At 41.8% G+C, this 27272-nt stretch overlaps 1 protein-coding gene across 6 annotated transcripts; it reads left to right on the forward strand.

Annotated features, from left to right (window-relative positions):
* The first annotated feature begins 1262 nt into the window (after nt 1-1262).
* On the forward strand, nt 1263-23246 carry LOC110505140 (dihydropteridine reductase). 6 transcript variants are annotated; one of them, XM_090219819.1, is made up of 7 exons: nt 1264-1418; nt 8235-8327; nt 8721-8817; nt 9030-9194; nt 12735-12843; nt 13728-13811; nt 22763-23246. In XM_090219819.1, exons 1-7 carry the CDS (start codon nt 1320-1322, stop codon nt 22863-22865), a joined length of 750 nt encoding a protein of 249 aa, XP_090075945.1. In that variant the 5' UTR covers nt 1264-1319; the 3' UTR covers nt 22866-23246. The 6 variants fall into 6 exon arrangements, with proteins under 6 accessions (XP_090075948.1, XP_021439813.1, XP_090075945.1 ...); XM_090219821.1 differs by having other exon boundaries at nt 1267-1418; nt 9030-9170; XM_021584137.3 differs by lacking the exon at nt 1264-1418 and adding an exon at nt 7679-7944 and having other exon boundaries at nt 9030-9170.
* Nucleotides 23247-27272: the final 4026 nt, after the last annotated feature.

Consider the following 27272-nt stretch of genomic DNA (forward strand, 5'->3'; position numbering starts at 1 on the left):
CAAAATCTATGGGCTAAAAAAAACGAAATAAAAAACGTTAGCTGACATGGGCTAGTTGATCTGGGCATTTCTGACAAGTTATACATAGCTTGTACATAAGGTATGCAATGACTAACATGACAATGACACTGATGATTCACTACCCAATTTCGAAATTGCACCTTGTGCATTCTACTATTACAACTTTTAAGAGTATGTTTAAAGCCGGACTTAGTTCCTTAAAAATATATATATATTTTAGTTTTATGGGGAAATAAAGAAAATATTGTATTATAGAATTCATGTCAGTTGGTTATTGTTTCAACATCCTGTTTGTTATCTTTGTTGTATATATCTTGCACTGTCGCCACTGTCTCCTCAGCTCATTCCCCTCCTTGGCTGTTAATATGTTTTGAGATATTCATTGTGGGGATTTGCACCGGCTTCCCTTGTCTGCCTCCTTTCTGCGACAGCCTACCTCACAATATGAGAGGTCAATTCACCCGTGGGCCATTGGGCTGTAGGCCTAACTAGCTTGACAGATTTCTATCTATTAGTAAATGTATAAAATCTATAAAACTGGTAGGGCCTAATGCTTGGTAAATGTATAGTATGTCAGCATAAGACAAAAGCTATCAAACTGGAAAAGGTTATACACTTTTTTTTTTAAATTAAGTCATTAGATCCCTGAGGCCATTTTTATATCTTCTTAACTTGAGAGTTAACACTTTTTGTTTGCCTTTGTTGATCCTGAAATCCATATTGTGCTTACATTCGGAATAATTGTATCAATGTCTTTTGATGACATCTAGTGGTCAAACTGAAGAAGTGGTGTCATATCAAATGATTGTCCATTTAATTGACCCTTTAACGGTGTGTCCAGACTTAAGCCTACTGACAACCACATAAGGCTATTTAACTTGGATGAATGATAGCCTGGGTGGAAGTCTGTTTGTGCTTTAGTTGTTGTGATGACGCAGGGCTTGGCTAAAGCAGAAATAGACTGTTACCCGCGCTTTTGATAAGATGGAGAGGAAGGATGGAGGCACGTTGAGCATGATAATAGGAACCAAAGCAGATGTGGATTCTGGGGTATATAACTGTCGGGGAAGCAGCATTGATAGTAATGGTGAATTCGGCCTTCATCGACACCTTGATAAATTATGTCTGGTCGAAGGGAAACCAGCTAAGCCGGCCTCCAAACCAGGGGCGGAGCCAGAGGGGTGTCCGGGGTGCCACCCCAAAATGTAATTCGCTGAATGACTTCTCATTTCACCTCTTGTTGAAAGAAGCATTTATTTGGACCTTTTCAAATCGAGGACGAGGAAGAGAGAGTATTAATGTTGGTTGCGAGATACAGAAGAATAAGAATAAGAAGAGAGAATATTTCCACAGCTCCACGAGCTCTTTTCACGATTGGCGAAAGCATCATATTTGAAGTAAGTTTTAAGGTTAAGCATCGGGTTTAGGTTTCCTGAACAACTTTTACGAAAGTTGAGTCGCTGTGTAAGTTCATGTTAGACCTTTGGCTCCATTAACAGACAGTTAATCACATAAGAGAGAACAGTTCCCAATTTAGCCTAACATTACGTTTACACCTGTGCTAGTAATACACGCATATACAGTGCAGTGTCATAAGTTACAGTATACGAATGTTTAGCTAATGTGGGGTAACTAGTAGGCTACCGCTGTCACTGTTCAGAAAGTTAACCTTCAGCAATTGGAAATCCATTTACTCAGTTAGATTTTCGTACTTGAACTCAAAACGAACAATTGTTACTATCAATCTGTTGACGTTACTCAAAAGATTACCACAATTTTCAGATAGCCTGTTTGCTATCGTAAAGGTGTAAGAAAGTGTAGCTAGCTAAGTTACTTACTGCAGAGTAGGGCTAGCCATGATCTAACTAGTAATTTAGGCTGGTAGTTGTTTTTAAGGAACAGTTATGATAATGAGGATTTGTAATTAAGATTGAGATTGGACTAAAATGTGGGCAATTGGATGTTTAGATGTAACCACAGACGGTCTTATTTTTGCATAGGGTCAATTAAACATGAAAAGAAAGGGAGAGATATCAGCCTTGAAAAACATGTTAGCCTTGAAAAACATGGTCTGGACGACAGAAATATTAATGTGGTGCAAGGCTATGACGGTGCAGCCGTCATGAGCGGAAAGCATTCTGGTGCGTCTGCACGGATTAAAAACAGTGCAACATATGCATTTCATGTGCACTGCAATGATCATTGTTTGAATTTGGTTCTTGTCGATGCTGTAAAATCAGTGCCTTTTTTGCTCTCCTGCAGAAGCTTTAGAACTTTGTATCTGGCTCGTACGTTCATCTCAAGTGGCTTGCAGTTCAGAAAGAGCTGTATCCACAGCAGCAGCCCAGGGAACTACAGAGACTTACGGATGTAAGGTGGGCATGTAGATACATGGCATGCCATAATCTGAGGGACAGGCTTCCAGCAGTTCCGAGAGTGCTACAGGATATCACACTTGAAAAATAGGGGTGATACATCAGTGTAGGCAAGGGGCCTTCTTTCTCAGATAGATTTACATTTCATAGGGCTCTTGGTTACCTTTTGTAAAGTGCCTGGTGATGCCAACCCGGAAGGGCTGTAGATCTAGTAGGTGCCCTTACAGACACATTACAGGACTACAGAAGTGAGGGTTACTATGGAGAACTATGGAAAGAGGTTGAAGAGATTGCAGAGCACTGCAAAATAAGTGTACGAACAGTGTGTGAAAGACAGCCCAAAACAAGCTTAAGATTTCACGACTCATTGATGATGAGCCCTGTAGGACATGAAAATAGTGACCAACGTGATGGTGAGAGCTTCCAAAGAGCTCTCTTTTATCAGCTGCTCGACAGTCTCACAGCTGAGCTGCAGAGGCGGTTTTTTCATAGAAGAATTGGAAGATAATGCAAAGGGTCCAGTCTCTCACCCCAAAGAGTACAACATTCTTGAATGAGGAGCCTCTGTTTGCCTTTGCTCAGACCTTTGAGTCACATTTAGAGGACCTCAAACACGAGGTTCATCAAACCAAGCGGCTTCTTGATAGGAGAGAGACAAGTGGAAGGGACAGACCGTCTACTCTCCTTGACTTGGTTGTGTTTCTAGAACCTTAGAAAGAGGTCTTCCATGTGCTATTTCCACTTTGTAAGATTTCTGTTGTTACACCAGTGCTTCTTGCGAGAGTGTTGCAGTGCTTCAGAGCAGTGCTTCAGCTATAAAACTGATTTAAAACCCAGGTTAGGACAACAATGGTTGATGACAGGTTAAGTCACCTCAGAATTCTCAGTGTTGAGTCAAGGAGGGCACACACCCTCAACATGGATGAGTTTGTGAAACATTTTGCCAGTTCTCACCAGAACCGCAGAATTATGCTGTTTTAAATCTACCTAGGATAATTTGACACTTTGGCAGTCCCTCTGGTCATGATTAAAATCTGCACTGTGTACTAGCTAGTACACTGACATTCTAAAATGATAAATCCAAAGGGTATCATCTCACACAGATTTAATTTGGTCTTGATTAGGCCAATTCCCCCCAAAAATCTTTGCTATTAGTTAACATAATATATATTAGAATAAATATGATACTGTAAGTTTGTAATATTGATGGACACCAAAATTATTTTTATTTTTCAAGTCCATTTCTACTTGATACCTGGTATGTCAAATTGCAGTGTGTTTTTTTTGTAAATGTACTTTTTGTAAATAAACTGTGCAATTTATGTAACACACAAATGCTATCTTATCTCCTTGGTGCTTGAGCTTAATTTTCTGAAAATATTTTAGATGTTCAACACTTATAGACCCAGATTATATATTCATGAAAACAGAGGGACCCAAGTCTCTCCAGTATGTGAGTACTGTGTGTGTGTGTGTGTGCGTGTGTGTGAGAGAGAGAGAGAGAGAGAGAGACAAAGAAATTTAGCTGCAGTTCCGAGGTAGAGACACTGACTATTCATAGTATGTTAAAGAATTCTAGTGAAGTAACCCTTTTGCCACATTGAAGAACTCCGGGTTCAGTGAGTTATCACTTCTCCCTCTAATCAGCAATCATAGTATTCACTCATGCTCCTTAGATGCCAGGTTAGGGTTACACACTCATTTTCTGTCATGGTCTATGTAGTAGCCTTGGCCACCCCCGGGCCACCCCATGTATAAAACTCTAGTTCTGCCACTGCTCCTAACAATAGCTGAAGTCAAGAAGTGCAACTACAATGATCAACTCCCTTTGAGCAGTGTGTTCAACATCATAATCATCACTTTGCGTAATAGTGCATCCTACAAAAACCACATGCTATTTAATAACGGCACAAATCATAGAAAAATGCATGGGGAAATGCTTTCATACCATCATTGGATGTGTCGTAACAGACATTACCTGGTCAAAGCGACGTGAGATCAAGTACTAGTCTATGCGAATAAACATTTGGAATTTTGCGGCCTCATTTTCTGGTGTTGATTCAAATGTGTATTCCTTGGATGTGCAATTTACTGCAGAAGCTAGGCCATACGCCATCAGCGTGCAATGATACATCTAGTATGTTTGACTGTGAGGGATATCCCAGAGCATGAAAATCCTTTGATGACATTACGATGAGCTGTGTTGCTGTGACAGATTCCGACACGCTGTACTCAGGATGACTAGGACGTGTTCCCACACAGGCCAAGCCGGTGTCATAAGATGTTGCTGTCTCACTGCTACTGTATCCAAATACTGTATGTTGATTTTTATCTGAATACATAAGTTCACACATAATCGTGTGTGTTTACCACTGGATTAAACGCATGATCAATTTCACAGTTTGTCACGGTGCAGTGGCTTTCTTTGTGCATGTTGGATGGAGCCTGGTATCAATTAACCCATACTCATGATTAGTATTGATTACATTAAATCATGTTAATCATGTGTCATTTTAAAGGCACTTATTAGTGTCAACCCCTCCACTGACTTTCATTATGGTGTAACCTATGCACTCAGAATTTTCGAACAGTCTTTAACTAATTTAGAACACTATTGAACTAGAGCAGGGGTGTCAAAGTCAAATGGACGGAGGGCCAAATAAAAAAATCAGCTACAAGACGAGGGCCGGACTGTTCGAATGTTCATTGAAAAATTTTTAAATGACGCATATAGTCTAGTGAACCTAATTGAACCTACTGAAAACCTAACAAATATATTACAATATGATCAGATAAATAAAGCAATATTTTCTTATGGCTCTGTCAGTAATCTTTAATTTTCAACAGACACAAAAGACAAATTTCCTTTATATAAATATCCCCATAACATGAACATTAAATGAAAGAAACCGGTATTCAAGGCACCATCAGTAGACTATATTTTCTATTTTAGCAAAAGTGGGCTAAATTTACTTCAAAGAAAAAACAATAATAGCAATTTTCTATCATCCACTCAACTGAAATATTTTTAAAATATAATTGGATTGAAATACAAAAAAATAAAGTGCAAAAATCTATTAATCAAAAACAACACTTTGTTTAAGGAGAAGTAACATGCAGTGAAAACAAATATTAAATTTTAACTTTTAAACTTGAACTGAGTAAAAACTCTAAATATGTGATTGCACAGTAATGTTCACTTGTTTGAGGTTGAGGGTGATACTTGGTGGTGTCCCATCTTTTCCACAAGTTCATCAATGTTCGGGGTAAGGCTCTGAGCTGAAGAAATCCTCAGAATTGAGTGGAGGTGTTCAGCAGTAAGTCGACTTCTGTGTGATGTTTTGTTCAGGTTCATCAAAGAAAACAGTTGTTCACACAGGTATGTGCTGCCAAACATAGACAACGTTTGAGCAGCCTGGATGCGCAGCTGGGGCATTGTGCCGGGGAGGAAACGGGCGAACTCCGCAGCACCCACTGCCGCATATTTTGCCCTCAGTGCATCATTGCATTGGAGGTCAATCAACTCCATTTGGAGGTTTGGTGGTGAGCTTTCCACGTCAACAGCAAATGGGTTACCGAGCAGTTCCAACCTGCTTTTTTGTGCTTCAAAGTCAGCAAATCGGCGTCGAAAGTCAGCGGCAAGCATACCTATTTTATCAGCCAACTGTGTGCTCGGGAACGCACTGGTAGAGAGCTTCTCTTTCATGGTCTGGCAGCTGGGAAAGTGGCTCAAATTTTCTTTCCGCATCTGCGTCTCCCACAGAGTCAGTTTGGTTTTAAATGCCTTCACTGTACTGTACATATCAGAGATGACACGATCCCGACCCTGCAGCTGCAAGTTTATTGCATTCAGATGACTCGTAATGTCACACAGAAAAGCCATTTCACACAGAAACATTTCGTCTCGGAGTTGTGTTGTGTCTTTCCCTTTGCTGTCCAAGAACAGACAAATCTCCTCACGAAGCTCGAAACATCTTTGAAGCACCTTTCCCTGGCTTAGCCATCGCACCTCTGTGTGATAAGGCAAATCACCATGCTCCGTTTCTAACTCCGTCAGAAATGCCTTGAACTGGCGGTGATTCAAACCTTTGGCTCTGATAAAGTTAACTGTGCGCGTGATGATGCTCATTACATGCTCCATTTTCAAGGCTTTACCGCACAACGCTTCCTGGTGTATGATACAATGATAAGCTGTCAGCTCACCTGTCGCGTTTTCCTCTTGCATCTTTTCCCGTATCTTCGCCACCAGTCCGCTCCTGTGTCCACACATCGCAGGTGCTCCGTCGGTTGTCAAACCCACGAGTTTTTCCCAAGGCAGCTCCATCTCATTTACACATCTTGACACCTCTTCATACAAATCATGCCCCGTAGTTGTGCCATGCATAGGACGTAAAGCCAAAAACTCCTCTGTCACGCTTAGGTTGGAGTCCACTCCGCGGATGAAAATTGACAACTGGGCAATGTCAGAAATGTCGGTGCTCTCATCCACAGCCAAGGAATATGCAATAAAATCTTTTCCCTTTTTCACAAGCTGCTCTTTTAGATTGATGGACAACTGGTCTACTCTCTCGGCAATGGTGTTTCTGCTCAGACTCACATTTAAAAAGAGTTGCCTTTTTTCTGGGCAAACTTCGTCACAAACTTTAATCATGCAGTTTTTGATGAAATCCCCCTCCGTAAATGGCCGGGCTGATTTAGCGATCTCTTCTGCCAAAATAAAACTGGCCTTGACAGCAGCCTGGCCTTGTGATTTGGCTTTTTTGAACAGAGCCTGTCGAGATTTGAGGCCTCGTTTTAATTCCTCTGCCTTTTGTAGCCTTTGTTCCATGTCCATATTCTTGTTTTTGTCCGCGTGTTTCGTTTCATAATGTCGTCTCAGATTATACTCTTTCAGTACCGCCACACTTTCTCCACACAGAAGACACACAGGTTTTCCAGCTACCTTCGTGAACATATACTCCGACTCCCACCTTGTTTGAAACCCCCGGTTCTCAGTATCCACCTTCCGTTTTGCCATTTTTGATGGGTATCTGAAAGTTAATTTTACTGTGATGCTGACGACTGCTGTGCCAATAAATATTGAAATGAAGCAGCCTACTGCTCGGTGCGTCACCTTTGCATTGTGGGAAATGTAGTATTGGTGCGTGTAAAAGATCTGCGGGCTGCCGGCTTGCTGCGGGCCGGTTCTAATAATAAATCAAGATCATCCCAGGGGCCGTAAAAAACCTTCTTGCGGGCCGGATGTGGCCCGCGGGCCTTGACTCTGACATATGTGAACTAGAGGATCCGCCTCTTGATGTGCTGAGTGTGTCTCTTTAAATCTTGTGGGTGGGTGTAACTCTTTCTTTTTTTCCTTCTGTCTCGCCCGTTCTCTCTCCCTATATATATATATATATTTCTGTCTGTGGTAGCTGTTGCGTTTTGTGAAATAATCATCATTGCTAAAGCTTATAGTAAAGAACGCATGGCTGCCAATCGGGTACTCGTTTACGGAGGAAGAGGCGCACTAGGTAGCAAAATTGTTCAGCACTTCAAATCTAAAGGATGGGTGAGTAGCGTACTATAGTTGTTTTTTTTATAAAGAATACAAATACTAAATAGTGTGCGCTGTTGCTTGCCACAGTGTCTATTTGCAATAACCACATGTTAAGTAGATGCTATGGTAAGTATTGTCTCTATTCATCCATATGAAAGTGTCATCATTTAACGTTGAACGATGCCAGCCCAGAACTTTCAGAAAACATATCATCACTTGCATTTTGAATAAATAGCCTACTTTGCAGGATAGTTCGATGCCATCATCCTATTTTCAATTGCTTCTTTCTTTTCCAACAATAGTGGGTAGCCAGCATCGATATCGTTGCCAATGAGGAGGCAAACGCGAACGTGCTGGTGAAGTTATCCGAGTCATTTACCGAGCAAGCGGGGCAGGTAGGAGGAACGCGCTTTCACCTGCTCCCTCTGTGATGTTGACAGTTTTGGCTTAGTGAATGATCCGGTATCAAGGGAAACGATCATTGACTTTCCATTTGCCAAACGCTGGATACATACCGTAATTTCTATGCCACGATCGGAAACTGTACTCCATGGTTATGCTATTGCATAGGTCTATAGGGGTCTATTATATTCATTGCCGTATTGAATGTGTATTTTTAAAATGCTAGGTTAAATTGATTTCTTCGTTGTGGCAGCTGGATGTCAACGAATTGTAAACACGGGAAGTGGTGACATTCCAAATGATAAAATATATATTCAAATCAAATGTTATATTAGCAAAACAGAGTCTTGCCCTTTCAAATAAGACGGTTTTCTTCTTTGCTGCAGGTGACAGCAGATGTGGCACAGTTGCTAGGGGACCAGAAAGTAGATGCCATCTTGTGTGTGGCAGGTGGATGGGCAGGAGGAAATTGCAGCTCAAAAGGTCAGAGTTCAACAGCATTTCCCTGAGATATCATCAGTTAATTTTGAACACACACTGATATGAATAGTTTAAAACCAATTTCCCCTTAGGCTGAATTCTCAACGGGGATGTTTGTTCGTGCCATTGTATAGTGTTCTATTTAGTCACATGGTCCTTCATTATTACCATGTTGCTCCTCAAACAAAATGTTCTCTTGTGTATGTATGTTTTAGACTTGTACAAAAACACAGACATGATGTGGAAGCAGAGTGTGTGGACCTCTACCATCTCTAGCCACCTGGCTGCTGTTCACCTGAAACAAGGGGGGCTGCTGACTCTGGCTGGGGCTAAAGCATCACTGAGTGGCACTAGTGGTAAGATGCCACATACCTCTACTGGTATTCTATTCTTCTGGTGTTCTAAAATATTCTACTGGCATTGTAATTTAAATGCATTATATTTTCTCTTGTAATGTTGTCATGCTGGGCCTGTTAGATTGTGCCTCTGTTCTGACCACCGTTTCATTCAGACTTTGATGTCCGAGGGACTTTGGCATACATCTACTGTCGTCACGATTTAAGCAGCCAAAACAAATAGCAGCTTGTGTCATCAAGCACTTTGTGAAACCTGTAACCCGTGGGTACAAATAAGCCTATGACGTAGGAACTAAAATATTAGTAGCATGTTTAATATGATCTACATAGTGATATTTCACGACGTCGAACAATTATGAGGAGAGAGATTCTTCCTACTATGTTTTTTCACACAATGCTGTCTGATATTTTAGACCCTGTGTGCATGTGAAGGTACCTATAGGACCAAGCACCCATGCCATTCCCTGTGTGGTGTGTTACCCATATGATGACCCTGACAACAATACAACTCATGACATTAGGGCACCTAAAATCCCTGATTGGCAGTCGCTACCGAGCTCCCGCTCTCATTGGCTGTCAGATTGGGGAGGAGAATGAGTCAGCAGAATTTGGGCCTCTTCACATGTGGACATGGTTAGAGTGTGCTGTGCTGTTCTCTTATTGCAATGTAGCATCTAGTGCTAATCTAGACAAAGGCCAGGAAATTGCAGAGTTTTCCCTGAGGGGGGATGGTTTATTTTGACAGTGGTATGTCTAATATTATTTGGGGATGTTCCTATCGTTTAACTCATCTGTATGCCAGTATTTATTTGTATTAAAAAAGGTTCTACAGTATTTCCCCTCAGGTAATGCTCAGAGCTGCCTTTAGGTGAAGTGTGTGAGTTTTAGAAATACGTCTTTTAAAACTACTTTTCATTTTATAATGTAGGTAAAGCATTTCCCCCGTGCCTTATCAAACATTGATTGCCTTAGGCCTATTCAAAATACAAATGCTCTGTACTATTGACAAAAAAAAACAAGACAGTGGAAGACAGAAGTAGTGCTTAAAGATTGCATGTGTTTAGGGGTTATCTGTGCTTATATTTAAACTTTTATTTTAGCTTTAATACTTTACCAGCTACTTATGAGTCTGATTTACTGTGTTCTCAATATTGATATACTGCCTTTGGGCAGTTTGGGTTCCAGTGGTGTCTTAGTCTTACAAAGGCAGACGAAAAGTAAGCTACATTGTGGACTAAAAGATTATGGGTTGATTTGGGGTTAAAGACTGAGGTTAGTTAACCATGTGAGCACCCTATGACCCTTATCCTTCACCCTAGATTTAAAAGAGAGGTTGAACTGTCAAATAACATTGATTTAACTTTGGGTGATTCAGCACACAAGTCTGTTAATCCTCTTTGGGGTAATAGATTCTAAGCACACTTCCTATGAACCATCCTAACGCAATTTGGAGCACATCTATGCAATCAAATACGACAGTCTCCCCCAACGAAAGACTATGTGTTCCATTTCATTTCAAATATGTTCCAGTTCATTTTAGTAGTACAGAACAACCATTTTAAGGAAGAGCTAACTCTCCACCCCTTTCTCCCATTGGTCCATTCTTCAAATGTAGCTGTGGCATGCCTCCACTGTTTTATATGAGGGTGGGGAGAGCATATTACATTCTTCAAAGAAGTGTTTCTAAGTGGAAAATGCTGCGTATTGTTTCCAGATGCTACAAACATTGAAGGGAAGTCAAAAGCATGCTTGTGGAACAAGCAGTCATCTCTCAATACAACTGTAATGGGCAAAGTCTGGGATCCAAAAGCACCTGGAATATTTGTCCATAGTATATGAACAGGAAATGTGTTGTGAATGTATGTTACATCATAGTTTCCTCAGCTGGTGAGCTCAAAATATACTATGTTTGTAATATCACATATAGTACCAAACGTTTGGACACATCTACTCATTCCATGGTTTTTCTTTGTTTTGACATTTGTTTTTACGTTGTAGAATAATAGTGAAGACATCAACTATGAAATAACACACATGGAATCATGTACTAACCTAAAAAGTGTATATATATATATATATATATATATATTTGAGATTTTTCAAGTTAGCCGCCTTCATGACAGCTTTGCACACTTGGTATTCTCTCAACCAGCTTCACCAGGAATGTTTTTCCAACAGTCTTGAAGGAGTTCCCACATCCTGAGCACTTGTTGGCTGCTTTTCCTTCACTCTGCGGGCTAATTCATCCCAAACCATCTCAATTGGGTTGAGGTCGGGTGGTTGTGGAGGCCAGGTCATCTAATGCAGCATTCCATCACTCTCCTTCTTGGTCAAATAGCCCTTACACGGCCTGGAGGGGTGTTGGGTCATTGTCCTGTTGAAAAACAAATGATAGTTCCATGAAGCGCAAACCAGATGTGCTGGCGTATCACTGCAGAATGCTGTGGTAGACATGCTGGTTAAGTGTGCCTTGAATTTTAAATAAATCACTGGCCGTGTCACCAGCAAAGCACCCCCACACCATCACACTTCCTCCTCCATGCTTCACGGTGGGAACCACACATGCAGAGATCATCCGTTCACTTATACTGAACCTCACAAAGACTCTGCGGTTAGAACCAAAAAGGACAGATTTCCACCGGTCTAATGTCCATTGCTCGTGTTTCTTGGTCCAAGTAAGTCTCTTCTTCTTTTTTTGTGTCCTTTCGGAGTGGTTTCTTTGCATTTGACCACGAAGGCCTGATTCACGCAGTCTCCTCTGAACAGTTGATGTTGCGATGTGTCTGTTACTTGAACTCTGTGAAGCATTTATTTGGGCTGCAAATTATGAGGCTGATAACTCTAATGAACTTATCCTCTGCAGCAGAGGTAACTCTGGGGTTTTCTTTCCTGTGGCGGATTGACTTACATTCATGTCTTAAAGTAATGATACTCTGTCATTTCTCTTTGCTTATTTGAGCTGTTCTTGTCATAATATGGACTTGGTCTTTTACCAAATAGGGCTATCTTCTGTATACAACCCCTACCTTGTCACAACACAACTGATTGGCTCAAACGCATTAAGAAGGAAAGAAATTCCACAAATGAACTTTTAACAAGGCACACCTGTTAATTGAAATGCATTCCAGGTGACTACCTCATGAAGCTAGTTGAGAGAATACCAAGAGTGTGCAAAGCTGTCAAGAAAGCAAAGGGTGGCACTTTGAAGAATCTCAAATACAAAATTATTTTGATTTGTTTAAACCGTTTTTGGTTGCTACATGATTCCATATGTGTTATTTCATAGTTCTGATGTCTTCCCTATTCTACAATGTAGAAAATAGTACAAATAAAGAAAAACCCTGTGATGAGTAGGTTTGTCCAAACGTTTGACTGGTACTGTGTATTACTTTGTAACACTTATTGTGTATATTTCATGTCCCTTGTTATAATGGTGAGATTTATTGGTGTTTTTTTTTCTGCTTATCTGATTTGGCTGTTTGTATAAATGACAACTCACCTATCCAACCATCTCTCCTATATCACCCTCCCTCTCTTCATCCCTCTCTCTCTCTCTCTCCTCAGGCATGGTGGGCTATGGCATGGCCAAGGCAGCAGTCCACCAGCTCTGTCAGAGTCTAGCCGGAGAAGACAGTGGGATGCCCCCTGGAGGTGTGGCTGTAGCCATACTACCGTGAGTCATCTGATCGCCTGCCAAGTTTATTTACTAATTAGGAATAGGAAAACCCTGCCCTCATTAGAAGGTTGTTGGGAGTTTAATTTATTTGCAGAAACAGAGGTCAAAGGGTAAATAATGAAAATAAGGAAATTGTTTATTTCATCACAGTTGTAGGTGTAGTTGGCCTCAATGTCTGGGAGGATCGAAAAGGGTTGCCTGTCCTAAAGGAAGAAGACTCGCTCAGTCGCTCTTGTATTCACCTCATCTGTTTACACAGTTTCATTGATTAACTGATGCATGTAAAGCACTTTTTTTGCAATGTCACGATGAGAAGCCTGTATCTGAGTTTTATTGTCAATATTCTCAGGGCTCTGTTATGGTACATTCCAATTACATGAGGTTGGGCTGAGGCCACCTGCCAGGCTACTAATAGCTGTCACATATGGTTAGCATTACCCCCATGACTTGCAGTTCTTCTGCACTACCAATACGTATAGGATGAGGGTTGCTTTGCTCACTGCAACTGTGCAGATTGAATAGACCGTAGACTGCAACTGTGCACACACACAAGAAAGACTGTAGACTGCAACTGTGCACATTCAAACATGCAACTAATACAATAGATATCTAAAATCATATTTCAACGTGTGTAAATGTTTATGTAGCAATTCTCTTGCTCATCTCAAAATATAACAGTGAAATCAGAGGTTGTTGGATGCTTGCTGGCAGTAAATAAATCAACAGAGATATCATCTCTACGCTTTAGCTCTGCTAATGCGTTTTAATATGTAGACAAGGGGCTTACATGGGGCTGTTACATTCAGTCCAGGGCCAGATCCTCAGGCCTCGGGTCAGTTCCCACCACTGCCAGATCACTGTCATGTGACTTAATTACACAGGGTAACCTTGGATACGCCGATGAACAGGAAGTTCATGCCTGATGCAGACTTTGGTTCCTGGACACCGCTGGAGTACATTTCAGAGTGAGTGTGATGTGGCGGATGATGGGTTGTTTACGTTACTGTTTGTTTTATCTGAAATTTAGTTGATCTCAAACTTAGAATTGAAATGTACAGTATATTTATGCTTTAAGGCCATCATTCGATGTATTCCAGGGTTAAGAACATGCATCTCTTGATCAGTATATGACTATAATTCTAGACAATCTTTTTATTTTTAAGGGAATTGGTGTATACCAATATTTCGCCAGAAGATGGCAATGCTGGAAAATAGCCTACTCAATTATATTGTTAAAATCAACACCTTGCCAAAAGATATGTAGAGCCAAATGTCTGGTTTGAATAATACTGTTATGTGATAAAAAAAATAATATGAATTTGATGGACATATCAATTAACTAATTATCTCCAATCTTAAATTACTTGGATACTTTTGGCTTCGACTACTTACATATCCTCTTTTCAGGATTTTCCCAAATGTGTTGTATATGCAATGTTAACGATATACTGTAATTAACATACACCAACATCAATGAGCTATACTTTTTTTTGTGGGTCTATTCTAAGCTAGCGTATGGAGCCTCTAAAGTTTGTGTCCCTCTATTCATGTAACCTTAGACACAGACCGCTGAGTCTCCAGTCTCTCCTCTGTATCATGGTAGAGATTAGATGGGATTTTTTATAATCCCAGAATAGTTGGATGTCATTAACCCTGCAGATTAACAGTAGAAACAGATGAGGGTCAGGAAGTATAAATAGAAGCAATGGGAGAGGGCAATTCAATTAACCCTTTGATACAGTCTCTGCTGCTTCTCAAATGTCCGCTTGATGGACTGGAGTATGAATGTTGACTGACGTGTGAATAGGCCAGTGTTGTAGTACTCGAGTCCAGGACTCAGGCTTGACTCGGACTCAAGTTACAATTTTTTTTTCTGACTCAACCAGTGATGACTCGGACTGTACTCCCTGTTCTCTCATGACTGCATGGCCAGGCACGACTTGGACTCAGACTTGACTATTGGTGACATTGTTGTCAGAAACAGCTGGTGCTCACTGATTATTATCTACGCATAGTCACTTTACCCTTACCGACATGGGCATATTACCTCAATTACCTCGACTAACCTGTATCCCTGCACATTGACTCGGTACCGGTACCCCCTGTATACAGTACCTTCGGAAAGTATTCAGACCCCTTGACTTTTTCCACATTTTGTTACATTACAGCGTTGTTCGAAATGGATTCAAAAATATATATTCTCAGTAATCTGCACACAATAGCCCATAGCTCTCCAGATAGGCATCGGAAGAAATGGCAGCAGTTTTACGGACGCCCAACCAATTGTGCTATTATGTGGGGGGTTTTCACTTTATTTGTAACTTATTTTGTACATAAGGTTTCTGCAACCGTATTTTACGTCAGAAAAGAGCTTCTGGAAATCAGGACAGTGATCACTCACCTCGGATTAGACAAAGAGTTTTTTCAACAACAAGCAAGATTCGCATGATATTCTCCAAACACCCGGCAGGGCCAACTTCCCAGTTATTCGCAAGAGGAAGCGACGCAGGTACAGAGGTCAAAGAGCCGGATGCCTCGTCAGGACCCGCAGAAAGCGAGTAGGAAAGCTGCCGTTATGTCAATATTACTCACCAACGTGCAATCATTGGACAATAAATTAGACGAGGTACGACGACAAATATCCTACCAACGGGACATCAAAAACTGTAATATCCTATGTTTCACGGAATCGTGGCTGAATGACGACATGGATATTCAGCTAGCGGGATATACGCTGCACCGGCAAGATAGAACAGCACACTCCGGTAAGACAAGGGGGGGGCGGTCTGTGCATATTTGTAAACAACAGCTGGTGCACGAAATCTAAGGAAGTCTCTAGATTTTGCTCGCCTGAAGTATATTGTGATAAATTGCAGGCCACACTACTTGCCTAAAGAGTTCTCAGCTATACTTTTCGTGGCTGTTTATTTACCACCACAAACAGATGCTGGCACTAAGACCGCACTCAGTCAGCTGTATAAGGAAATAAGCAAACAGGAAACCACTCACCCAGAGGCAGCGCTCCTAGTGGCTAGAGACTTTAATGCAGGGAAACTTAAATCAGTTCTACCAAATCTCTATCAACATGTTAAATGTGCAACTAGAGGGAAAAAATTCTAGATCACCTGTACTCCACACACAGAGACGCGTACAAAGCTCTCCCTCGCCCTCCATTTCGTAAATCCAACCACAACTCTATCCTCCTGATTCCTGCTTACAAGCAAAAATTAAAGCAGGATGCACCAGTGACTCGGTCTATAAAAAAGTGGTCAGATGAAGCAGATGAATAAACTACAGGACTGTTTTGCTATCACAAACTGGAACATGTTCCGGGATTCTTCTGATGACATTGAGGAATACACCACATCAGTCACTGGCTTTATCAATAAGTGAATCGAAGATGTTGTCCCCACAGTGACTGTGTGTACATACCCCAACCAGAAGCCATGGTTTACAGCCAACATGCGCACTGAGCTAAAGGGCAGAGCTGCCGCTTTCAAGGTGCAGGACTCTAATCCGGAAGCATACAAGAAATCCCACTATGCCCTGCGAAGAACAATCAAACAGGAAAAGCGTCATTACAGGCCAAAGATTGAATCATACTACACCAGCTCTGACGCTCGTCTGTGTCAGGGCTTGCAAACTATTACAGACTACAAAGTGAAGCACAGCCGCGAGCTGCCCAGTGACACGAGCCTACCAGACGAGCTAAATAACTTCTATGCTTGCTTCGAGGCAAACAACACTGAAGCATGCATGAGAGCACCAGCTGTTCCGGACGACTGTGTGATCACGCTCTCCGTAGCCTTGAGTAAGACCTTCAAACAGGTCAACATCCCCAAGCCTGCGGGGCCAGACGGATTACCAAGACATGTGCTCCGGGCAGGTGTCTTCACTGACATTTTCAACATGTCCCTGATTGAGTCTGTAATACCAACATGTTTCAAGCAGACCACCATAGTCCCTGTGCCCAAGAACACAAAGGCAACCTGCCTAAATGACTACAGACCCGTAGCACTCACGTCTAGCCATGAAGTGCTTTGAAAGGTTGGTAATGGCTCACATAAACACCATTATCCCAGAAACCCTAGACCCACTCCAATTTGCATACCGCCCAAACAGATCCACAGATGATGCAATCTCAATTGCACTCTACACTGCCCTTTCCTACTTGGACAAAAGGAACACCCATGTGAGAATGCTATTCATTGACTACAGCTCAGCATTCAACACCATAGTACCCTCAAAGCTCATCACTAAGCTAAGGAACCTGGGACTAAACACCTCCCTCTACAACTGGATCCTGGACTTCCTGACGGGCCACCCCCAGGTGGTGAGGGTAGGTAGCAACACATCTGCCACGCTGATCCGCAACACTGGAGCTCCCCAGGGATGCGTGCTCACTCCCCTCCTGTACTCCCTGTTCACCCACGACTGCATGGCCTGGCACGACTCCAACACCACCATTATGTTTGCAGACGACACAACAGTGGTAGGCCTGATCACCGACAACGACGAGACAGCCTATAGGGAGGAGGTCAGAGACCTGGCCGGGTGGTGCCAGAATAACAACCTATCCCTCAACGTAACCAAGACTAAGGAGATGATTGTGGACTACAGGAAAAGGAGCACCAAGCATGCCCCCATTCTCATCAACGGGCTGTAGTGGAGCAGGTTGAGAGCTTCAAGTTCCTTGGTGTCCACATAAACAACCAACTAGAATGGTCTAAACACACCGAGACAGTCGTGAAGAGGGCACAGCAAAGCCTATTCCACCTCAGGAAACTAAAAAGATTTGGCATGGGTCTTGAGATCCTCAAAAGGCTCTACAGCTGCAACATCGAGAACATCCTGACCGGTTGCATCACTGCCAGGTACGGCAATTGCTCGGCCTCCGACCGCAAGGCACTTGAGGGTAGTGCGTACGGCTCAGTACATCACTGGGGTAAAGCTTCCTGCCATCCAGGACCTCTACACCAGGCGGTGTCAGAGGAAGGGCCTAAAAATTGTCAAAGACCCCGGCCACCCCAGTCAGACTGTTCTCTCTACTACTGAATGGCAAGCAGTACCGGAGTGCCAAGTCTAGGACAAAAAGGTTTCTCAACAGTTTTTACCCCCAAGCCATAAGACTCCTGAACAGGTAACCAAATGGTTACCCGGACTATTTGCATTGTGTGCCTTCCCCCAACGCCTCTTTTACGCTGCCGCTAATCTCTGTTTATCATTTATGTATAGTCACTTAAACTATACATTAATGTACATACTACCTCAATTGGCCCGACCAACCAGTGCCCCCGCACATTGGTTAACCGGGGCGATCTGCATTGTGTCCCACCACCCGCCAACCCCTCTTTTTAAGCTACTGCTATTCTCTGTTCATCATATATGCATAGTCACTTTAACCATACCTACATGTACATACTACCTCAATAAGCCTGACTAACCGTCTGTATATGTATATAGCCTTGCTACTGTTTTCAAATGTATTTTTATTGTTTTCTTCCTTTACTTACCTACACACACACACGAATACCTTTTTTCACACTATTGATTAGAGCCTGTAAGTAAGAGTTCACTGTAAGGTCTACCTACACCTGTTGTATTCGGTGCACGTGACAAATAAACTTTGATTTGATAACAAAAAAGTGAAAACGTTTTTTTTTTTATGTTTGCAAATGTATAAAAAAATATATTAAAAAAAACACCTTATTTACATAAGTATTCATACCCTTTGCTATGACACTCGAAATTGAGCTCAGGTGCATCCTGTTTCCATTGATCATCCTTGAGATGTTTCGACAACTTGGAGTCCAGCTGTGGTCAATTCAATTGATTGGACATGATTTGAAAGGCACCCACCTGTCCTATATGATGTCCCACAGTTGACAAGGCATGTCAGAGCAAAAACCAAGCCATGAGGTCTTAGGAATTGTCCGTAGAGCTCTGAGATAGGATTGTGTCGAGGCACAGATCTGGGAAGGGTAGCAAAAAATGTCTGCAGCATTGAAGGTCCCCAAGCACACAGTGGCCTCCATTCTTAAATGGAAAAAGTTTAGAACCACCAAGACTCTTACTAGAGCTGGCCGCCCGGCAAAACTGAGCAATCGGTGGAGAAGGGCCTTTGTCAGGGAGGTGATTAAGAACCTGATGTTCACTCTGACAGAACTTTAGAGTTCCTCTGTGGAGATGGGAGAACCTTCCAGAAGGACAACCATCTCTGCAGCACTCCACCAATCAGGCCTTAATGGTAGAGTGGCAAGACGGAAGCCACTCCTCAGTAAAAGACACATGACGGCCCACTTGGAGTTTGCCAAAAGACACCTAAAGACTCTCAGACCATGATAAACAAAATCCTCTGGTCTGATGAAATCAAGATTGAACTCTTTGGCTTGAATGCCAAGCGTCACATCTGGTGGAAGCCTGGCACCATCCCTACGGTGAAGCATGGTGGTGGCACCATCATGCTGTGGGGATGTTGTTCAGCGGCAGGGACTTGGAGACTAGTCAGTATCAAGGCAAAGATGAACGGAGCAAAGTACAGAAAGATCCTTGATGGAAACCTGCTCCAGAGCACTCAGGACCTCAGACTGGGACAAAGGTTCACCTTCCAACAGGACAATGACACTAAGCACACAGACAAGGCGATGCAGGAGTGGCTTGGGGACAAGTCTCTGAATGTCCTTCAGTGGCCCAGCCAGAGCCCAGATATCTCTGGAGAGACCTGAAAATAGCTGTGCAGCAACTCTCCCCATCCAACCTGGCAGAGCATCAGGAGATTTGCAGAGCAGAATGAGAGCCACTCCCCAAATACAGGTGTTCCAAGCTTGTAGCGTCATACCCAGGAAGACTCAAGGCTGTAATCGCAGCCAAAGGTGCTTCAACAAAGTACTGAGTAAAGGGTCTGAATACTTATGTAAATGTCAGGTTTTTATTTTTAATAAATTAGCAACATTTTCTAAAAATCTGTTTTTGGTTTGTCATTATGGGGTATTGTGTGTTGATTGAGGTAGAAAAAACTATTTAAAACATTTTCGAATAAGGCTGTAACCTAACAAAATGTGGAAAAAGTCAAGGGGTCTGAATACTTTCCGAATGCACTGTATAGCCTTGTTATTGTTATTTTATTTTAAAAAATTCATACTTTAATTTATAAGTTTTAATTAAAAAAAAATATATATATATATATATATATATATATATATATATATATATATATATACAGTGCCTTGCGAAAGTATTCGGCCCCCTTGAACTTTGCGACCTTTTGCTACATTTCAGGCTTCAAACATAAAGATATAAAACTGTATTTTTTTTGTGAAGAATCAACAACACGTGGGACACAATCATGAAGTGGAACGACATTTATTGGATATTTCAAACTTTTTTAACAAATCAAAAACTGAAAAATTGGGCGTGCAAAATTATTCAGCCCCTTTACTTTCAGTGCAGCAAACTCTCTCCAGAAGTTCAGTGAGGATCTCTGAATGATCCAATGTTGACCTAAATGACTAATGATGATAAATACCTGTGTGTAATCAAGTCTCCGTATAAATGCACCTGCACTGTGATAGTCTCAGAGGTCCGTTAAAAGCGCAGAGAGCATCATGAAGAACAAGGAACACACCAGGCAGGTCCGAGATACTGTTGTGAAGAAGTTTAAAGCCGGATTTGGATACAAAAATATTTACTACAAAGTATTAACTTAAGGGGGCTGAATAATTTTGCAAGCCCAATTTTTCAGTTTTTGATTTGTTAAAAAAGTTTGGAATATCCAATAAATGTCGTTCCACTTCATGATTGTGTCCCACTTGTTGTTGATTCTTCACAAAAAAATACAGTTTTATATCTTTATGTTTGAAGCCTGAAATGTGGCAAAAGGTCGCAAAGTTCAAGGGGGCCGAATACTTTCGCAAGGCACTGTATTGTTTTTTTTTTTAATTAAAGAGCTTGTAAGTAAGCATTTCACCTGTTGTATTCACGGCATGTGACAAATAAAATGTAATTTTCTTAAGTCTCTCTCCATTGCATAATTCAACATGCTAGCTACAACGGCACATGTTGAATAGCTACTGTAGCTCCTAGCCTTACCAATGTTCAATACAGTAGGTCTCACTTTTAGCACTAACAAGGAACTCGTGACTCGAGTATAAAGACTCTGACTAGGACTCTTCCTCGAACATAAGGGACTTAGGACTCAACTCGGACTCGAGGTTTAGTGACTTGACTACATCACTGGAATAGGCTAGCTCATGATCATTTGTTGTTGAAATAGGTAATTGGCTAACAGGATAACTCAAAACACACTAAGAGGCACAGAGAGATACTGTATCTACAGTTCCAGTCAAAAGTTTGGACACACCTACTCATTCAAGGGTTTTTCTTCATTGTTATATTTTCTACATTGTGGAATAATATTGAAGACATCAAAACTATGAAATGACACATGGAATCCTGTAGTAACCAAAAAAGTGTTAAACAAATCAATTCTTCAAATTAGCCACCCTTTGCCTTCATGACAGCTTTGCACACTCTTGGCATTCTCTCAACCAGCTTCACCTGGAATGCTTTTCCAACAGTCTTGAAGGAGTTCCCACATATGCTGAGCACTTGTCGGCTGCTTTTCCATCACTCTGCGGTCAAACTCATCCCAAACCATCTCAACCGGGTTAAGGTTGGGTGATTGTGGAGGCCAGCTCATCTGATGCAGCACTCCATTACTCTCCTTCTTGGTCAAATAGCCCTTACACAGCCTGTAGGTGTGTTGGGTCATTGTCCTGTTGAAAAACAAATGATAGTCCCACTAACCGCAAACCAGATGGAATGGTGTATTGCCTCAGAATGCTGTGATAGCCAACCGCCGTGTCTTTGTGAGACGTAGAGTAGGTGAATGGATGATCTCCGCATGTGTGATTCCCACCGTGAAGCATGGAGGAGGTGGTGTGGAGTGTGCTTTGAATTTTAAATAAATCACCAGCAAAGCACCATCACACCACCTCCTCCATGCTTTACGGTGGGAATCACACATGCGGAGATCATCCATTCACCTACTCTACGTCTCACAAAGACACGGCGGTTGGAGTGAAAAATCTCAAATGTGGACTCATCAGACCAAATTACAGATTTCCACAAGTCTAATGTCCATTGCTTGTGTTTCTTGGCCCAAGCAAGTCTCTTCTTTATTATTGGTGTCCTTTAGTAGTGTTTTCTTTGCAGCAAATTACCACAAAGGCCTGATTCACGCAGTCTCCTCTCAACAGTTGATGGTGAGATGTGTCTGTTACTTAAACTCGGTAAAGCATTTGTTTGAGCAGCAATTTCTGAGGCTGGTAACTCGAATGAACTTATCCTCTGCAGCAGAGGTAACTCTGGGTCTTCCTTTCCTGTGGAGTCCCCATGAGAGCCAGTTTCATCAAAGCACATTAATGTTTTTTTCGACTGCACTTGAAGAAACTTTTAAAGTTCATGAAATGTTCCACATTGACTGACCTTCATGTCTTAAAAGTAATGATGGACTGCCGTTTCTCTTTGCTTGTTTGAGCTATTCTTTCCATAATATGGACTTGGTCTTTTACCAAATCTTCTGTATACCAACCCTACCTTATCACAACACAACTAATTGGCTCAAACGCATTAAGAAGGATAGAAATTCGGCAAATTAACTTTTTAACAAGGCACACCTGTTAATTGAAATGCATTCCAGGCGACTACCTCATGATGCTGGTTAATAGAATGCCAAGAGTGTGCAAAGCTGTCATCAAGGCGAAGGGTGGCTACTTTGAGGAATCTCAAGTATAAAATACATATTGTTTTGTTTAACACTTTTTATTTTATATAGTTAAACATTAGCCAACACTATCTCCATAGTCTCATCCTCTTAATTTTCTTATTTTCTCAGTCTTATTTTTCTGTCTTCCAGAACGTTCTTCAATTGGGCCACTGGTGCAGATCGTCCAGCATCGGGCAGTCTGATGCAGCTCACTACTGTGGGAGGCAAGACACAGACACTACCCACGCAATAGAGGAGAGGGAGGGAGAGATAGACAATGAGAGAGCGGGAGGGAGGGTTAAAATGAGTCACAGGGAGAGCGGGAGGGAGGGCTAGTTGAGTGGGATGGTTGGGAGAGATGGTGATAGGGCAGGTCGGGGGGGTTAAAATGAGTCACAGGGAGAAAGAGGGAGGGAGGGCTAGTTGAGCGGGATAGTTGGGAGAGATGGTGATAGGGCAGGTCGGGGGGGTTAAAATGAGTCACAGGGAGAAAGAGGGAATGAATGCTTGGTTGAAGATGTTCCCTCTAAGAACTATTATCAGTATCTCATAACAAATTGTTTGTATTTTTGTGTCTTTTGATGTGGTTTTATTCCTCGGTCTCAATTTGAATAAAACTCCATATGAATCATAATCTGATTTAATTATATGTGAGAGACAATCAAGATACTACAACATCACCGTAACCTTGGTACTTTAAACAGTGGAAATCTAATGCACATCTGCTGAAAACAATCATAGAAAAGCAACACATTTTGGGGATTATGGATTTGTAGCAGTTTCACCACTGTCGAAATCCTGATTTAATGCCTGCCCACCCCTACCCCCAAATAATATATTTCATTGAATTTAACTGGTTATAATTAGACTTATTTGCCTTCCATTAAATACATACCATTTTGAATGGGGTTGGAGACCAGTTACAGTAAATTCTTCACCTGCCTTGTTTGACTTGTTCTAGTGCATGGTCATTTCCAGTGACATGCTATAGCCTTCACCACCAGGTGGTGCCCCTGGATAACAACTCACTTCACCAGTCAAATTAGCCGTTGTGTGCCTAAGGGAATATGAGTGCGTTTAGACAGGCAGCCCAATTCTGATCTTTTGCCCAATTATGGGCAAAAGAGCTGATCTGATTGGTCAAAATACCAAGTAATAGAAAAAGATCAGAAGTGGGCTGCCTGTGTAAATGTGTTGGTCACAAAAGTAACTATAAAGTAATGTTAACACATACAACATATGAGTGAATTTGGCCGAAAACAGAAGTCAATGAAGAAAAGGCAACATACAATAAATGGGCTCCACTGAAAGTCTGAGATTTATTGATTGATTTTATATGCCAGTTGAAAGAAATACATACACAGTATAAAAATGTGACTGGAATATCACAAAATCAGAGACTGATTTCCATTACGGTTCCTTAAAAAAAAAAAAGTTCATTATAGATTCAAGTTTCTTGGTTTCATTTCATATTATAACCCCAGGCTGCTGATAAAACGACTGATCAGTGAATATCCTTACTAAGAACAACTGAGTGCACAAAACATTAGGAACACCTCCCCAATATTGACTTGCAACCCCCTTTTGCCCCCAGAACAGCCTCAATTTGTGAGGGCATGAATTCTACAAGGTGTCGAAAGCGTTCCACAGGGATGCTAGCCAATGTTGACTCCAGTGCTTCCCACAGTTGTGTCAAGTTGGCTGGATGTCCTTTGGGTGGTGAACCATTATTGATACACACAGGAACCTGTTGAGCGTGAAAACCCCAGCAGCGTTGCAGTTCTTGACACACTCAAACCGTTGCGCCTTGCACCTACTACCACACCCCGTTCAAATGACTTTTGTCTTGCCCATTCACCCTCTGAATGGCCCACATACACATTCCATGTCTCAAGGCTTTAAAATCCTTCTTAAACCTGTCTCCTCCGCTTCATCTACACCGAAGTGGACTTAACAAGAGACATCAATAATGGATCTTATCATTCACCTGGTCAGTCTATGAAAAGATCAGGTGTTTCTAATGTTTTGTACACTGTATGACAGAACACAACGGCTGGCCCCCATAGGCCTACCACACATTACACAGAGCAATAGCATTGGTAGCATTATGAGAAGATAGTCCGTGTCGCTCTCATGTTCAAGGAGCTATCACCGGCAGGTATCTTCGATCAGCTGAAGCGCTTTCTGTGATAAACAATGGCTCCATGTATTCCCATGGGCAATCACTCTATAGCACTACAACATCATGGGAACTAATGTATGCTGCCGGGACGTGTTGAATGTGCCTGGGGGCCCTCACACAATACGCCTAGATGAATTGCCCCGCCACCCTGCATAAGTACGTATCAGAGGGACTGAACACCACCTCCTTGTTCTCTTCAGCGTTGTGATTTATTATGGTGTGTGTCATCACCAGGGCCCAGGCCTTATAACTGTAGCTCCTGCAGCTCACTATGAGAAACAGCAGCGTTTTAGCCTAAGGCCTAATAAATGTCCTAGGGTAAATTTGAATTCGCACATATCCGCTAAACCGATAGGACGATTTATAGGTTGACGGAACGAGAGTAATATATATATATAAATGGGTTATTGTTTGGTTTATTTATTTAGAGTGGAAGGACTAGAAAAGTCCATCTATCATAATAGAATGGTTGAAATGGATGGTTTCCCATTTTTCGTTGAGGGAACGGGAAATTTGCATTTGCCGAGATGAAACTCCTGGGTGTTTTCTTCCTTACTTTTGTGAGATCATAGTTTTGTTTTCGATGAGGAAGATAGGAAGATGGAGATCGAGGTTAAGGTGTCTAGCTCGCAAGACTAAAGTGGACTTACAGTTGTGTGACCACTCAGTTTTAAAACTTGGCATTGTGAATACATTTCTATGGCCATTTTAGCTGATATCATATGCTACACATTATTGCAGTTTTGACCACCTTGCTGTTTTATGGCCTCTCCACAAGATGGACATGGAGGATATGAAGATACACCGTTTAGCAGGGCTCTCCAACCATGTCCTGGAGAGCTACCCTTCTGTTGGTTTTCACTTCAACCCCCATTGTAACTAACCAGATTCAGTTTATAAACCAGCTAATTATTAGAATTAGGTGCGCTAGATTAGGGTTGAAATGATAAACTACAGGATGGTAGCTCTCCAGGAGCAGGGTTGGAGAGCCCTGTTAGCGACACCAGTCATAGAACAGAATTTGAACATTCGCGGTGGGGGTTTCACTAGGGTCTCATCTGAGCCTCTTCCACCACCAAAGGCCTGAAACAAACCCCTGGAAATAAATGTCTGGATTAAACTGACCCCCTTTCCACCTTCCAGCCCCATTTTCCCATCCCCTTCTAAATGTTGCTGTTATTGGGGGGTGGCGACAGGGTTAGAGAGGGGAGGGCATGTCTCAAATGGTAGGGCGCCGTGGAAGCCATTGAGCCCCGAGAGAGTGCGGTGGGGTGTGCATGTGTGTAATGTGAGGACAGATGGTAGTGGTTAGCCTGCTACACAGTTATATGACCTGCATGGGACTAGACCCCTCCACTACCTCTGAGAACCTAAAAACCTAAGCGCACACGTGTTACGTGAGAGAGGGGGGGGGGGGGGTGGCTGATGCCTCTGATGTTCACATCTGCCTACTCCCAGGCACTTCTTAGAGGGAGTGTTCTTTTTTTCTACAGAGTACTACGAAAACAAGATCTTGGGTAAAATAGACAAAATGAAGACTGTATACAGTATGTTTAACCTGTTTAACCTGAAATTACTCATAGCAATTATCCTTGTACAGGAATATTTGTAGTATTGATAATATGATCAAATAATAGCTGAAGCTGTAACATAGAGTATTACTATATCCTTACTCTTGCAAAAGCAATTATGAACGGTCACTCACTTTGAAATCAGATTACCCCAGTAGTCTAATGTTTAACAGCAGGGGTGTCAAACTCATTTGGCTCCAGGGGCCCCATTCGGTCTTCAACGAGGTCCGGAGGGCTGCACTGAAAATGTGTTATATATCCCTTACTGTCAAAATTAGCCTAAAAATAGTCCTATCCATCGTTTTGGGATTTAAAAAATAATAATAATTACGCTCCCTGACTCTCTAGGGATTGATTATTAGCATCGTTTTTGGATTTAAAAATAAATAAATTACGCTCCCTGACTCTCTAGTGATTGATTATTAGCAAGCTGGACAGTTAAGACTGTGCACAGTTCATCAGGAAACTATGAACATATGTCCATCACATCTCTGCACAGTTTCGATGTGGCTTTAGTAATTTTAAAGTCTATTGAGTTAGTTTCCCTAAATAGGAGAGGTATGCCTTCAGTGTTTATATCCCCGTAGTCCAACGCTAGATGGTGCTACGTCCTAGCCGGACTGTTTAAGGTAAGGTAACGTAATTAAAATGTGCATGATAAGTATTTCCCGGTAATTAAATTGACCTTACGTCAATAAATAGTGGCCCAGGGTGAGAATTGATCGACTTTTATTTTCTTGAATACCTTGAATACTTCCTGCTGTTTCTTATAATTACACTCGGTACATAAGCAGCATATATTCCCTTACAGAAAGGTTTCGCAGAGTTGAATCAAAATAGGACTTCTGTCTGATTTAATTTCACTATTTGGCTCATATTCGGTTGTCTTCCATTTGGTTAGTTGTGA

This window comes from Oncorhynchus mykiss, chromosome 25, assembly GCF_057628025.1.
Source record: "Oncorhynchus mykiss isolate SJ-2025 chromosome 25, ASM5762802v1, whole genome shotgun sequence".
Taxonomy (NCBI): Eukaryota; Metazoa; Chordata; class Actinopteri; order Salmoniformes; family Salmonidae; genus Oncorhynchus; species Oncorhynchus mykiss.